This window comes from Vigna angularis, chromosome 9 (genome assembly GCF_016808095.1).
Source record: "Vigna angularis cultivar LongXiaoDou No.4 chromosome 9, ASM1680809v1, whole genome shotgun sequence".
Taxonomy (NCBI): Eukaryota; Viridiplantae; Streptophyta; class Magnoliopsida; order Fabales; family Fabaceae; genus Vigna; species Vigna angularis.
The window spans coordinates 29138494-29154404 of NC_068978.1; the positions used below are offsets into that span (position 1 = coordinate 29138494).

The 15911-nt window shown below is 29.3% G+C and overlaps 1 protein-coding gene across 1 annotated transcript; it reads left to right on the forward strand.

Moving 5' to 3' along the window:
• The first annotated feature begins 9531 nt into the window (after positions 1–9531).
• LOC108347520 (FRIGIDA-like protein 3) lies at positions 9532–14821 on the forward strand. Its single transcript, XM_017586808.2, has 4 exons — positions 9532–9683; positions 10439–11493; positions 12259–12431; positions 14172–14821. Exons 2-4 carry the CDS (start codon positions 10449–10451, stop codon positions 14589–14591), a joined length of 1638 nt encoding a protein of 545 aa, XP_017442297.1. The 5' UTR covers positions 9532–9683; positions 10439–10448; the 3' UTR covers positions 14592–14821.
• Positions 14822–15911: the final 1090 nt, after the last annotated feature.

Genomic DNA, 15911 nt, shown 5'->3' on the forward strand with positions numbered 1-15911 from the left:
GAAGTAGTTGGAACTACTATGTGAATATGTTGTTGCGAGACAAGAAGAGATTATGAATGATACACTATGTGTTGTGCTTCATGAACTAAACATTTAAAAAAGGATTAAAAACATTTTTTCTAGATATTTATACCCACATTTTTCTTCATCAAGACAAGAGTCATGTATAATTGAAATTAAAAAATATACCACATATATAAATTGGCTTTAGATATATTAAAAGTTATTTTAATTAATAAAACTATATGTAAATATGACTTATAAATATTATTATATTTTTAAATAAATTTAAGTTTCATTTATAAAAAAGAACAAGTAATTAAAACTACTATATTATTTATACAGATTTTTTATAAGATTAAAAGTAATTTATTGAAATGAAATCTAATATTATCTTAGAATTGGTTTAAAAATAATTTCAGAAAATATTTAATAAAAATGTCAATTTTAATAAAAAAATCATTATAACATTTATATAAAAAGGAATAAATTTATCACAATTTTGGAAAATGATAACATTACTACATTTTAAAAAAATAAATTGAATTGAATTAAGCATTAAACATAAAACTAAATTAAAAATAAGACAATAATATTTGATATTTACACTGATGCATAGCATTACTATTGTCACGTTGCACGGATACTCTCATGTTGCAAATATTGACATAACAAGTAAAAAAAATGTATTAAAAATATTAAAAAAGTAGAATAAAAAAAACTACTAACTGAAACATGATATCTTTAATGTTGTTGATACAGTACTAACATAAAAGAATATAATTGCATCAAATTTAAAAAAAAAACTTAATTAAGACCAAAAAATAATACCTACTTAAACTATTTTAATAAAAAAACCAAACTACTAATTTAACCTAAATGTGACCATGATGCTCCCTTGTATACAACCCAACATATTTTTAAGAAAACAGTAAGAATGACCATTAATTCTAGTAAGAGTCACCATTAACTCTAGTATCAATCACATATTTCTTAAAACATGAAGATAGAAATAAGTAACATGACATAGTAAGGTAACAATCACGTCCGATTAAGAGAACAATTAGATAGTCAAAACTCAATTAAAAGATATAAAAATTTTGAGAACCAAAAAAATTTAATAAAAAGACTAAAAATTTAATTAAACTTATATGATAATACTAATGAAAACAAATAAAAAGTAACAATAGGAGTCATACTATCTATTGCTATTACTACTTGGGGGTGAAGATTCTTGTAAATAAATGTATTTTTAATTCAATATCATAAAATCAAAGTATGTAATGTAAAATTTATACCCGAATTTTTTTGTTATTATTTGATCCTATTCTTTTTTTATCTATGCGAGATCTCCAATAAATATATATTATTTCAAAACCCACAATTTCTATATTTCACTAGAAAGATTATCCATTTGCTCCATCTCCTATATGCTTTTGTGAGATCCGTTCATGTCCATGCCTTCCTTTTGTTTATTCAATAAATCACAGAGGCTACTATCACCATGATTACTGATTGAAAGGTAGAAACTATGATAAATGTAGACACAAGTAAGCATCATGGAGAGGCACAAAGTACAGTTTTTGTTCCCTAAAGTTTCCTACTCATAATCACACAGAAAAAGCCATGCACCAATGGACTCTTTTGTAAGTTTAACACTTTCCCTTTTGAAAGCAAGAACACATAATAACCTAATCAGCAATCAAACACAGAGAAAGCCTGAACACTTCAAAACAATGATCCAACAAACCAAGAATCATCACTAAACCAACTTCATTAGATTATTGTTTACTACATGTTTGAATAAACAACTTTAAAAGAAAAGAAATATAAAATTATTTTTTCTATAAATTAAAATTAGTCTACACACGTAAAATAATTCATAAAACTTTCATCAACTTTTATTACAAACATTTATGAAGAATCTAAATAACTCTAATGAGATCGTGTGGGGTTCAAGTGCATCACCTGAAAGCAATATTGTTTTGGAGGAAAAATAGTGACAAATTAATTGACCTTTATTCCCACACAAAAGTAAGGTTCATCTTTAAGAAGAATTTTTGTGCAAGCAAGGAAGAGTTGTAATCATAAGCCAACACAATGTAAATATAAGAGAATATATATATATATATATATATATATATATATATATAATATATTCTACAAAAATATTTAATTTTACTAGTTTTTATTTTAATATTTTCATAGATGAACACCTACCTATAAACACGTTGATGTTTAGAAAAGTGTTCTCTTTGAAGTACTTCACATAGCATTAGACCTAAACGTAGAGAATTGGCTCCAAACACTCACATAAACCCATTTGTACTTGTCTTGAGCTGCAACACCCTCGTCGTCCTCTACTGGAATGGTAGACGGATTGACAACTTTGTCATTGGTCACACTGCACTCCACTCGAATATTGAGATTAGCGGCTTGACTATCGACCCCAACACTGTCGACACGACTATTATGGGACGTGTAACCCCCCTTCAGGATGTCACTTGTAATTTGTAGATCAGTTATTAACTTAGAGAAATAAAACATTTGATACCATCACTAACAATGAACTTAAAAAAAAACTTTATTTATTCAAAAGTCTAAGTCTTAGAGCAAATATGTTGGGAAGAGTTGTGTAATAACTATGACGAAATCCACGCACATCACACCTAACAGGCTAAAGGCCCTAATTTTCCAACGTCTAAAAGACCCTTCGTATGCCTCACCTGACTCAAGTCTAGAGGGTAGTATATTGTACATACCATAACCAAACAAAATGGAATTTCTCTTTCAAAAAAGGCTTTAAGTACTTGCTCGAGTCTGGGGGACAATAAACCATATAGGATTTCAAACCCCGATTCGAGATCGATAACACTAAATGATTGTTGGCCACCTTGAGAAGGGATTTATGTTGACAGGGCTTTGTCGGTTCCGACTCCACCAAGAATGCTTAAAGATCTAATTAAGGGCAAGAACCACAAAACAAGCATCATCTAATGATTAACAAGTAATACGCGATTATGATGTGATTTGATTGGGATTATCAAGTGAACAAAGTTATATTTAACTTTTAGTGCTAATAGATGAGAAACAACCAAAGGTGAATTCTAAGAATTTCTTTAATCTATATTTGAAACTAATACCTAAAAACATTAATTTGAGCGTTAAAGTATTTATTGTAAGTATTCACCACCCAAAGCTAAGAATAAACAAGGTAATGAAATATCATAAAAGAAATGAGAAATAGTCCTTACAGCCTTTAAGAAGAAAAATTATCAAAAATTAACTCTCTTAATTTTAGACTAATAAAAATATTAAGATTATTATTCAATACCAATACGACTAAAATCATTTTGAGATTTCAATTATAATATGTGTCAATTCTAAAAATATCAAATTTAATTTATTTATTTATTATTTTTAACTTTGTATAAACTAATTTTAATATTTATAACTGAATTTATTTTTCTCTCGAGGGTTGTTGAAAGAGACCCTACTCATAATGGTGAAACCATGGTGTAAAGGGTAATAAGGGAAAAAGAAAAAATGGGTGTTACATTATCTTAATTTTGTCGAAGATAAAAAAACTGTAGGAGGGTGGTGGAGCCAGGTCAGTGTATGCGGACAAGAAAAGGCTGCTCCTATGGATAGTGCTAACTACCTTTACAGACAACAAGCATAACACAACATTACATTACAAACCAAATGAAACGTGTTGCCACTCAAAGACAATAGGTTGCCTAGTGTCGGTCACCCATCACACATGTTACCTTATTTTCCTCTTCTTTTCTTTTCTTTTTTTCCACCATCACTTTTTTCATAAGTTTACTCTTTAAAAACATTATCATGCTTCTATATAAAGTGATGCGAATCTGGGATATCTCGTATTAACAAACTAATTTATAATTGGATAATTTTTAATATGACATTAGAACTTACAATAATAAAATTTCTTAAATTTATTGATTTACTATTATTACAGATATCTAGTTTCATATACAAGATAAATGTATTTTAAATTTAACCTAATTTTATAAAATCAATTTAATAGCATAATAGTAATTTGATGATTGGTGAAACAATTAAAAAAAATTAACTTCTATGTCATATTAAGAAATTAACTTTTAAATGTAACTTAATTTTATGAAGTTGATTTATAAAATAAAATTTACACTTAAATTTATCTTATTTGACATGTAATTTCTAACATAAATAAAACGGAAGAATGTATTATAAATCTTATATCTATTAATGTTAAAATCAATTTATTTTATGTAATAGATATATTAAGTTTATATTTTAATGATATAAGATTAAAAAATAATTATAGAAGTACTATTTTAATTTTTATATAAGCATGTTTAAATATGAATAGGAGTTAAACAAATTTTACTTTTGCTTAGGGAGATTTGCAATCAATCGTCAAGCCCAATTCAACTTAAAATTTATTTATTTTTATTTCTATTAATTATGTATTATTTAATGTATTGAGTAAATTGTTTTATGGATAGAATAAATTGTTCTTACACAGTTAAAATTTAAAAAATTCAATGTATTTTTACATAAATCTATCTATTTGTGAAACGAATAAGTTTGAAAAAATTAAATTGTGTTTAACATGTACGAGCAAAAAAGAGTTTTTATGGATTGAAGATATACATTAAATATAAACAAATAAAGTAATTAGTATATAAAAGAAAAAAGGCTACAAATATATTATTTTTAAGATTTTAAATTAACGATAATGAATTAATATATTATATGAATTTAAGGTTTCATATTTCACTATTTGCCGAGAAATATCATTTGCATAATTAATAACCAATTGGCATAAAATTATAACAAAACAATGTGGTATAGTATATTAAGAAATTAACATGATTTCTTTTTTAAAGAAGTATAATGATATAATATGTAAAAAAAAAATGGGCATAAAATAAATATAATGATGATAGTTGAGAAATATAATTTTTAAAAATTGTAAAAAATTCAATTCTAGTATTTTAATGGTTTTATGAAAATTTTAAAATATAATTAAATAAAATTAATTTTATCTCTCCAAAAGAATTATAGTTACAGAAAGTTTGAGTTTAAAATATATAGTATTGCATAAAACACACACATAAATAATATGAATTAATGTCCAGCGTTATCATCTTCTTTATCAGAGAAAAAAAGTACATCTAACGTTAGTACGTTATCAACTCGTACATGTATATATGGAGTTTCGAATTTTAGATTTTGAAAATTTATCTATTTTATGAATTTGAAAGAATTTTTTTGACATCTATGATAGTTTTATTCTAGTGACTTCTAATTCAAGATATGAGCTTTACATATTTAAGTAAATGTTTTAATCTTCGTACTAATTTATCTTGCTCGAATAAAATATTGTATTTTACAAAAAACAAAATGTATATGATATAGCAAATAAAAAAAAAATTATATCAGTTTCATAAAAATGTATATGATACAGCATATAAAAAATCATATCAGTTTAAAAAAAATCTGATTACATCCTTAATCCCAATTAATGAAATATATGTATTGGTGTCTGTTTGAACATAGTAGGAAAAACAATAATATAATTGTTGCCTTAATAACCTCTTAAATAAATAAATAAACATATATATATATATATATATATATATACTAAAAATAAAAGAATTTTTAGAGATACTACGTATATATAATATACTAAAACTAAAATAAATTATTATTTTTATATATATTAAAAAAATTGAGGATAAAATCTCTCTAAAATTACTGATAAAAGTACATGCATTACATTTTTTTATGATGATAAAAAATAATAAAAATTTTATTTATTTTGTAACAAAATGATTCATTTTAAAAAACAGTAAAATAAAAAAATTAGTTAAATTTAAAAAAAAATTACTTAAAAATTAAAATTGATAAAATAATTATTTTAATTTATAAAAGATTAATTAAAAAATAATTATAAATATCAAAATATAAAATCCTTTTTATATATAAGTAAATATCAGAATATATGTATATTGTAAGACTTGGAAAAAAATTATGAATATATTGTATAAGTGATTTTTTTACGTTGGAGAGTTACTAAAGAAGTCAAAAAGGGGTTATATATTAGTTTATGCACCTTCTATTAGTTTAGACGTGTTGGCCTAATGGTGGATGTGCTCGATTAGACTCTCCTGCGTTTGGAAATTTAATTTCCTTTGAAGCGCTGTAGACCTCTGCGTGACCGAGCTACTTCCTACATAGTTTCTAGGTCGGACTATTTATGTCCTTGGCTTTGTGATCGAACTGTCGGGTTGGTTGTTGAGATAGGTCAAGGTGGAGGCTAACCGAGCTCCTTGGGTTGCTAGGGTGCAACTATAGTAGAACTTAGCCTAGTAGTCCAAAAATGTTTGTTTTGAGTTTTTATATTTTTTCAAAGGTCCAAAACATAAGCACATTAAGTACATGTATTTTTAGGTTCAGAAGTGACAGATTTATAAGTTGAAAGTGTTGGAGATTGAGTATGGATAAAGGTTGCTTGGAGTAAAGGTAAGACGAGCTAGTCTTCAATATCTATGATTGAGTAATTATGTATGAGTGCATGTCCAACATGGTTTGTATGTATGGCATGAAGTTTGGGTATGATAATCATGATTGCCAAGTTGTTTTCTCAAGCCAAACATTGTTGTGTTGTATGTGTTTCATTGAGTATAATAGGTCTATAACATTCTATGATTTTAATTGTGTGTTTGTGTATGCGTTCATGTCCATATTGCCTTGTGTGTTCAGTAAGGTTGCATGATACTACTTATAATTGATGAGTTCGTTTAAAGCAAATATCACTGTGTTTCATGTGTTTTGATGAGTTATGTTCATCCTTGTATTCATAAATTTATATGAATGGTTTTTAGGGTTTTAGAGTTTTCACGTGTTGTATGAACATGAAACATGATTTTGGGTATTATATTATTTTATTAGATTATTGTTTGCCAAGACCAGGCTGCATTCTAGTGTAGGGTATAATCTCATGTAAATACTGAGCTATGTAAGGGTGGTATTGGGTTATGTTGAGTTGTTAAAGGGTTAGTATAACATGTGTTATGGGTTGTCGGGTTATGTATGGGTAATGTCATGTTCATATATGCCTAGACCGTGTTGTTTTGTATAATTATTATATGGTTGAAAACAATGTCGAGCTTTCCAATGTGTATTTATGATGTGTATGAGTTGCCATAGTTGATTCCATGGTTCCTGTCTTGCTTCCATGATGTGTTATCACTAGATTGATGAGTAAATGATGTGTTGTGATGTTTCCATGTAATTTTGAGTTGTTTGGATAGTTAGTGTACATTTTTTTAGGCTCGCTGAGTTGTGGTTATGCTGGCCGTGATGTTTGGCCGAGCTAGCTAGGTTGTCTTGGTTTGGGATGTTCTAGACCTTGGTTTTGAGGTTCTGAAGCTCAGATTTGGATGTTCTTTATGTCGTTTTGGGGTTTTTGATGTTGGTCGACCTCCTGATGCTGTTGACCGAACTGTTTGAGGTGTCGTTTGAATAGTTTGTGTTTTGGTTGAGCTGTTTGGTTGTGCTATTTGGGAACCTCAAGTTTAGGGTTTTGGAAATTATTTGAGTGTGGTTTAGGTGAGCTTGGAGGTTTTAGCACTTGACCGAGTTGTCTATGGTGTTGGCCAAGCTCTTTGAGAACTTTGCTGAGTTGGTCTAGGTGAGATCGAACTGTTTAAATTACTTTCCGAGTGGTGTGATGTGATTACCAAGTTATTGTAGTGTGTGTGCCGAGTTGTTTGAAGTGTTTATAGTGTTGGTTGAATTCTTTTTCTTTATTGTTGTTTGATAAACCATGTTGTTGTGTTGACTGTGTTTGAGACAATTGATTATATATCGTCCTATGTACTCTTTAGCCGTGATACGAGAAAGTCCTTGCTTTGGTGAGCAAACCTTGTTTTGGTGAACAAGAAAATCTTGCATTGGTGTGTAGGTCTTGCTTTGATGAACACGCGAGATTTGCGTTAGTACGTGGGTCCTGTTTTGGTGAACGGGAAAGTCATACGTTAGTTTGTATGGTCAATTTTGGTGAACTGGTCGTGTGTGTTGGAGTACGGAAGATGACATATAGCGATAGTGATTGGTGATGATAACATGGTTTATCTCAATAACAGTTTGGATTAATAATGTGTTTTGTGTTGTGAAATAGATTAATGTTATGAACTTATACATTATTATATAATTATATTATAATAATTGTATTATTATATATGTTTTTATGTTGATGACGTTAACTCACCCTTGCATTTGTGATGGTGATTTATACTATCGTATTTATACGAAAACAGATAATATTATAGAAGATATTACTAATGAAAATTGATGTTACGTAAACTGAGAAACGAGTAGGGAATTATTTTCATGATTTTCAAATGTTATGTCTTTTAAATAAATTATGTAGAGCACTTTTAGCACTATATTTCAAATTGTATTGAAATTGTTTATTATTTTCACATGTTTTACTTAATTTTACGACGAAGTAACGAGTTTTCTAAATTTTTGACTATGATGGTATGAAAGTTATATTTATTTAAATAACGTTGTTTTACTTATTTATATATATATATATATATATATATATATATATATATATATATATATATATATATCATTTAATATTTTATTTATAATTTTAATTTTTTATATTTCTTTAAAATTTTACTTTCATAGTTTAGAAAGATATAATATTTTATAATTTTCAATTGTAAATATATGTTATTTTATTTTGAACCAATCAAATTAATTATTTAATAATTAATATGTAAAGAATAAAAATAATTATACTCAAATTAAAATATTAACTTAATTACTTTTTATTATATTATTTATTTATTTTATTCAATTTTCTTTCTCTACCAATATAATTTCGATTAATTTTATCAATTCCAAAAATATAACATTTTTTTTCAAATTTAAATCTCAAAATATTTAAAGAAAATACAAAAATATGATTTTTTCCTATGTATTTAGTGAGACAATTTATTTTGTATCACTTTTACCTTAATATAATAAATAAAAATCATTTTTTTAAATTATTATTAAAAGAAAAAGATATTATTAAATTTATTAAAAATATATGCTTAGAAAATAATTATAAAATGTAGTTATTACATTTAAAGCATAAAATGATTAATAAAACAATTTATATTGATTAGGATAAAATAGATAGTAAAATATATACATAAAGAATTGTTATCAAACAATCGACAATTTCCTTTATTAATAATTATAGATAAATTAATTATAAATAATTTTATTTATTAATTAATATCGTTAATATTTATTTACTAATTATTTCACTGTTACTTAAGACTTTCCGATAAAATATTTTTCAAAAATGGATTAAATTTAGTAAAATAAATAAACAATGAAAAAAAAGATAACTAAGTTTTAAAATATTATGCCTAAATTATATTTTTTTAAATATAATAATTAAAATTACATATAAGAATTAAAAAAAGAGAAAAAGAAAAGTCATTCTCTTCCCTTAAATCAAAGAGCACATCACACTATAATTTCTTCTTGTCTTCTTTCTCTTTCTCTCCAAGTGTTGAAGTTGCAGAGAGAAAAAATGGATTGAGAATTTTCTCTCTCTGTCTCTCTTCTCTTCGGCTTTCACTTTCCTTCGGATCATTCCGGTACTTCCTCTTCTTTCCTCTTTCATTTCATTCTTTTTTTGTTGTTTTTGTTTTTGTTTTTGTTTGTTTTCTTTCTATTGGTTTAGATCGGCTTTGTTTGCATGACTAGAAGGAGAATCCACGTTCTCCGTTCGTTGTGTTTTCGGTTCATGCAATTTCATTGAAATTGCACTCCAAAATTACACTTGTAACGGAGCTATAGAAGAATTTTGAGTTTTTTTTTGTTTCTTTTAGGAAATTGAATTAATTATTGTAAGAAAATTCAATTGGTTTTTAGTTTAACTTATTCTCTTTTGTTGTTATCTTCTTTCTTGCATTAATGGTTCTGTTGATATTTTGCGCCAATTTTGCTTCCTTATATCACTTTAAAAAAAATCTTCAGTTTTTTAGGGTTTATATTGCTGCGACTGAAAGCTTTGGATCCTGAACTGCTTTCGGCAAGTTGTTTTGTTTTCTTGTCAGATTTCTGTTTTTGGTAGTGTTCTTGGGAGTTTTAGTGATCAATCAAGCCGCTAGAGAGATTGTAAAGAAAATAATAATTGATAATTTGGTAAATATTTTTTAAATAAAATATTAAATTTAGTGAATCCTAATCTCAGTGAAGTTTGTGAAGCTTTTGACCATAAAGACTTGTCTAAAATAGGATAATGCAGTACTAGATTATTCTTATTTATTTTCCCTAAGAATACCGTTAGATATTACATAAGTTGACGTTTGGTAATTGGTACTTAGTTAATTATTTTACTTGTTTTTAGCTACTTTGCTATGGAAGACTCGGATTCAGTTGCTACGCTGATAGATTCTACAACTTCCAAGATACAACAGCTGCAAAAGGCGTTTGCTGAACTTGAAAGTTACCGTGCTGTTACTCTGAACCTGAAATGGAAAGACCTAGAGGAACATTTTCATGGTCTTGAGAAATCCTTGAAGAGGCGATTTGATGAATTGGAAGACCAGGAAAAACAGTTTGAGAACAAAACGAGGAAGGCTCGGGAAATACTGGAACAGCGGCAAGCAGCTGTTTATGCCAAGGAGCAAGCCACGTTGCAGGGGCTTCAGGAGAAACGGGACGCTGCTGTATTTGATATTATGAATGCTCGAGAAAAGCACAGGAAGGTTTCGTCAAGTGAATTTCCTATTGTCTCAAATAAGGGTAATGGGGCATTGTGTGTGGAGGTGAAACCAGTAGATGTCGTGTCCTTTGCGGCTAAAGGTAAAGTGGGAGAGGTGGAACTTTCTCCTGAAATTGAAAATGTGGAGTTGTCTTATCCAGACTTGGTAAAACTATGTAAAGAGATGGATGCTGCGGGACTTCACAAATTCATATCTGATAATCGTAAGAACCTTGCTGCTGTAAGGGAGGAAATACCACATGCATTAAGAGCTGCTCCTAACGCTGCCTGTTTAGTTTTAGATTCTCTGGAAGGATTTTACTGTACAGAAGTGTCAAATCAGGATGTAAAGAAGGATGCTAACTTATTGGGTCTTCGACGAACATGTATCATGCTGATGGAATGTCTGTGTGATTTCCTGAGAAACTCATATTGTGTTTCTAATGTAATTTCAGAAGATATCAAAGACAGGGCAAAGACAGTTGCTGAGGAATGGAAACCCAGATTGGATACTCTTGACATGGATGCTAGCAATGGGAATTCCTTGGAAGCTCATGCATTTTTGCAACTTCTAGCAAGTTTTGGTATTGCATCTGGTTTTAATGAGGAAGAGTTATCCAGGCTAATTCCAATGGTATCTCGACGTCGCCAAACTGCTGATTTGTGCCGTTACCTTGGGTTGTCAGAGAAGATGCCTGGTGTGTATTTGTTCTTTACTTCATTTATTGTCTCTGACAAAGATCAAAACCTCAAATAAAGAATCTTAGGTTTTGAACAAGAATCTTATACAGCTAAAGGAAAATGCATTTAAGTTGGCTTTTATTTTTTTATTCTATATACTGTGTCTTCATATAATCATCTCATCTACACGTATATTTTTCTTTTAATATATATATTTGGATTTATGTTTTGAGAAAAGTATTTCCTTATGTTTCTCTTTGGTGATTATAAACGTGGCATCTTGCTTAAGTACTCTGTACCTTGCAGAATCGTTCATTAGTAATAGGATTTTTCCAGGGCCATTAATTGTATTTGACTGCTTTTCGTGAATGAGCATGCTGGATGCTTCTTGCTAAATTATTGATAGGAAAAAACGAAAAAGGAAACATGAATTTTAATAAGTAATGGCTCGTTTGCTTTCATGAAAGTGAAGGCTAATCAAATCAGTTTCATTTGTATGTTAGGATGTTCAAAGAAAATTAATGAATATGAATATTAATGTTATATAAATTATCTTGTAAGAATTAAGAAAATCTCTAAAACTTATACATTGCAAAGTAAACAGTGAGGGACATAACAAGTGCAAACCTTCAACTTAGTTTCATAGCATAATCCCCAAAATGGATTTTGACATGCATACACCAATGACTTTATCATCTAATTGATCCCGAGAGTGAAGTAACTGAGTTATTGCATCCGTTTATTTTTATTTCTAATGATTGATTTGGCTTTTTCATGTGCAGGTGTCATTGAAGTTTTGGTGAATAGTGGGCGGCAAATTGATGCTGTTAACTTGGCTTTTGCATTTGATCTTACAGAACAATTTTCACCCATTCCTTTACTGAAGTCTTACTTGAAGGATGCTAGGAAAACTTCTTCTCCCGTCAAAAATGTTAACTCATCTCCGACAGCACAGGTAAGTTGTTTAGAATCTGTTTTATCGAGTAATTATCCATCTGTTTCTTGTAATAATTTGAACTAGTGCTCTGAAATGTATGAGTTCTCCAGACTTTATGCCCTGTCTATTGAAGTTGTCTATAATTTTTTGTCAACGTGAAATTTTGAGCTTGGTTATTACATAGGAATGGTTGTGTTGGAAATGGTTTTAGATTTTCAGAAAAAAAAAAAGGTCATCTGGTAGAGGTGCAATCTTATGAATTCTTTCCCAATCTTACTACGCCTCCATATTTATTTACCTATTTGATTTGATTAGGAATTTGGATTAGGTTACTCATTTAATTGAGGTGCAGTTTTGAATATCTTACCAGATTACTTTCATGCATAAATGAATACAAAATGTTACAAAATAAGTTCTGGCAAATAAGGTAGAAAGTGGGCAGCCCAGTGCTGAAGTTCTCACATAGTGGGTCCTGGGTACACAGACCAAAGCCAGCAAGCCGAGAATTTGAACTCATGACCTCTAAGTCACGGAGCAGTAATGTCATTGCTGCACTGCACGGAGGCTCACCCTCACAAATAAGCTCAGAATATAGAGATATAAATTAAGTTGAAGTTCAAATTTCAAATTTGGCAATAGGATTTTGTTAGTCTATCAGATTATGGTTGCCTGCCTTGTTTGTTATGACTTAATTGGCCTTCAATTGGTTTTCTACTCTTAGTTTTTCTAGAGCCTTTTCAGCCCCAATAATTGACATACCTCCATGTTCATTTGTCAAACCAGTTTCAGCCCAATGCTTTACATATCCCCATGTTTTTGAAACTAATATTTTTTTTTGGACTGCATCTTCCAATATAAAAAAGCATTTCTTGTTGCCCTAGGTTTTCAGTGTCAAATTTTGATTCCAACACTTCTGCTCTCCATTTCTCTAAGACCTTTGCCTGCATAGCAACTTCCCAGCTGATGAACCTTCACAGATAGTGTGTAATCTGTCTGCTTTGGGGAGTACCTTTGTTTCTTTAAGGACTTGTATATCTCTCAAACCAAACCCTAGTTGACTGTTTTGAAATGAGAATGATACAAGAATTTTTCAGTATGCATAATTTGGAGCTATACCTTTATAAAAACCGTATGGAGGCCCCATGTAGATCAATTCAAGGACTATTTAGGAATGCATAGTTGATATGTAACTGGTGCAGTTATCTAGATTTGCAACAATCGAGAGTAGCGCTGTCACTACTAAAATTTTCTACAGGTGTGAATGTCTGTGTGAGGCTTGATGACTCTTGAGATAAGACTGAGAGGGTTGGGGTAGAATGGAAAATGAACGAAGGGTTTGCTTGTAATTGGCTCTGTGATAGTTCTATTAATTTGTCTGAGTGTTAGCTTCTGTCATAAGCCAAACCAGCAAAAAGAAACACAATCTTGTTGTGTAAATTTGTCTATAATAGAAATAACGAGATTTTACATTGCTTTAGTTGAAACAACGACGACAGAAATGCTCTGATTTCAAAAACTTAGAGGGATGAGAAGTTAGTCAAGTCCCTCCAAAAATTGATGGAAGAGACGTTCACTCACTGTCTTGGTTTGTGTGAGGGTTGTACCAATGCATTTCAAAAACATATTTTGGTGTCTCCATTAGGTCCTTATTTGTATGCTTGAAGATATCTGATCTTGATGTTTGATTTTAAACCTGTTTGTGTGTGAATATATATTTGTCCCTTCTGTGATATTCCTAATTAGATGCTACTGTCTCAGATTGATGTTAACGAGCGAGAGCTGATTGCACTTAAGGCTGTAATTAAGTGCATTGAAGATCATAAACTGTATGAGCAGTATCCTCTGGAACCTCTCCAGAAACGAGTGATCCAACTGGAGAAGGCGAAGGCTGACAAGAAAAGGGTAACTGAAGCAACAAAGCCTCAACCGAAGAGACCCCGTGCTAACAGTGCTGGATATGGTCCACGTGTCACTAACTTTCCATCTGACAAAACTTCATATGCTAGAGTTGCTGACAGGTATCCTCCTCAATATGTGTATGACCGATCTTACATGTACCCTGGACCAACTGACAATCACTGCCCCCCTCTCATGGCTTCTGCAACTTATAACATCTCTCCTAATCCTGCCAACTACTTTGGGAATGCTTATCAGTACCAAGCCACATATCTCCACTAGTTAGCATGCGCCAGACACGGTGAGCAGATGACCAAGACCCACTTTGTTTAATATTTAGTCTTAAGTCTTAACCCTTAAGCTGTTGTATGTTGTACTTTATCTATGTAGTTTTAAGAATCGCTGAAACTGATCAAATCTCATCTTCAAATTTTAACTTCTGTACTAGAACATATTCTGATCCTCTAATGTATGCACTCTGTTACCTTTCTACTATATTTTCTTCTTTCTTAGATCTCATTGCCATTTCTCACTGCATCCTAGGAACTACACTTCATGTTTTCTCTCTTTTAAACTGTACACTAGACCTCGTCACTGCATCTTAGCAACTACACTTATGACTCAATTGTTTTAAGCTTATATTATTCTTAAAAGTACATATTTGATTTATTTTATTGTTAGTTTATTTTATAAAATCAATTCCCCTCTAGTCGATGTTTTATTTATTCAAACATAGGCTAAGCTGATAATATACTATTCTTTAATTGAATTTGACTATTTGAGTTAGGGATGTAAAATAACAAACTTGATTTTCTTTATAATTTTTAATAGGTCAAGTTAAAACTTTATTTTCTTATGATAGGAGACCAGACATAGATGCATGTAGCAGGAACCAAGCAATTCTTTTAGTCATTCCATCAATGTGATTTATAATAATAATAAAAAAATAAATTTTGCTTTTCTAATAATTGCTTTAAAAGTAACTGCTTATTCTTAATTGACTTACGTAGAATTTTACTCTTCTATTAATCTACAATTTTGGTTTTTTTAATAGAAACATGTGCCATATATATATATATATATATATATATATATATATATATATATATATATATATATATATATATATATATATATATATACACACAAATTCGGCTCATTAGTTAATTTTATCTACTTTTATTTTTTCAACTTCTTACACTTCAACTAATTAAATAACCTTTTACGGTACTTTAAATGAATATGCTAGCCCTAGGTCTAATTAAACCAAAATAAAAGAAAAAATATATGCAAAATTAAGGATTGAACTAAAATTGAGATGCTTTAAAATAAGACCAAAATTAAAAATTGAGTAAAATAAGGATACCAAAATCATGTTTAAGCATTTTTAATTAGTTGATAGTATAAAAACATTTACACTATCATTCTATAACACTCACTTTTTTTGTTATAATAAAAATTCTGATTGGAAACATAATAAATATTTTTACTAAAATGATGTTAAATGTGTTTCCAAACCTATGATGAAATACAGTTTCTACATTCCAAAATTATTATAGTTTTATCCTTTGCAGTATTTCAAATATACCTGGTGTTTCCCTT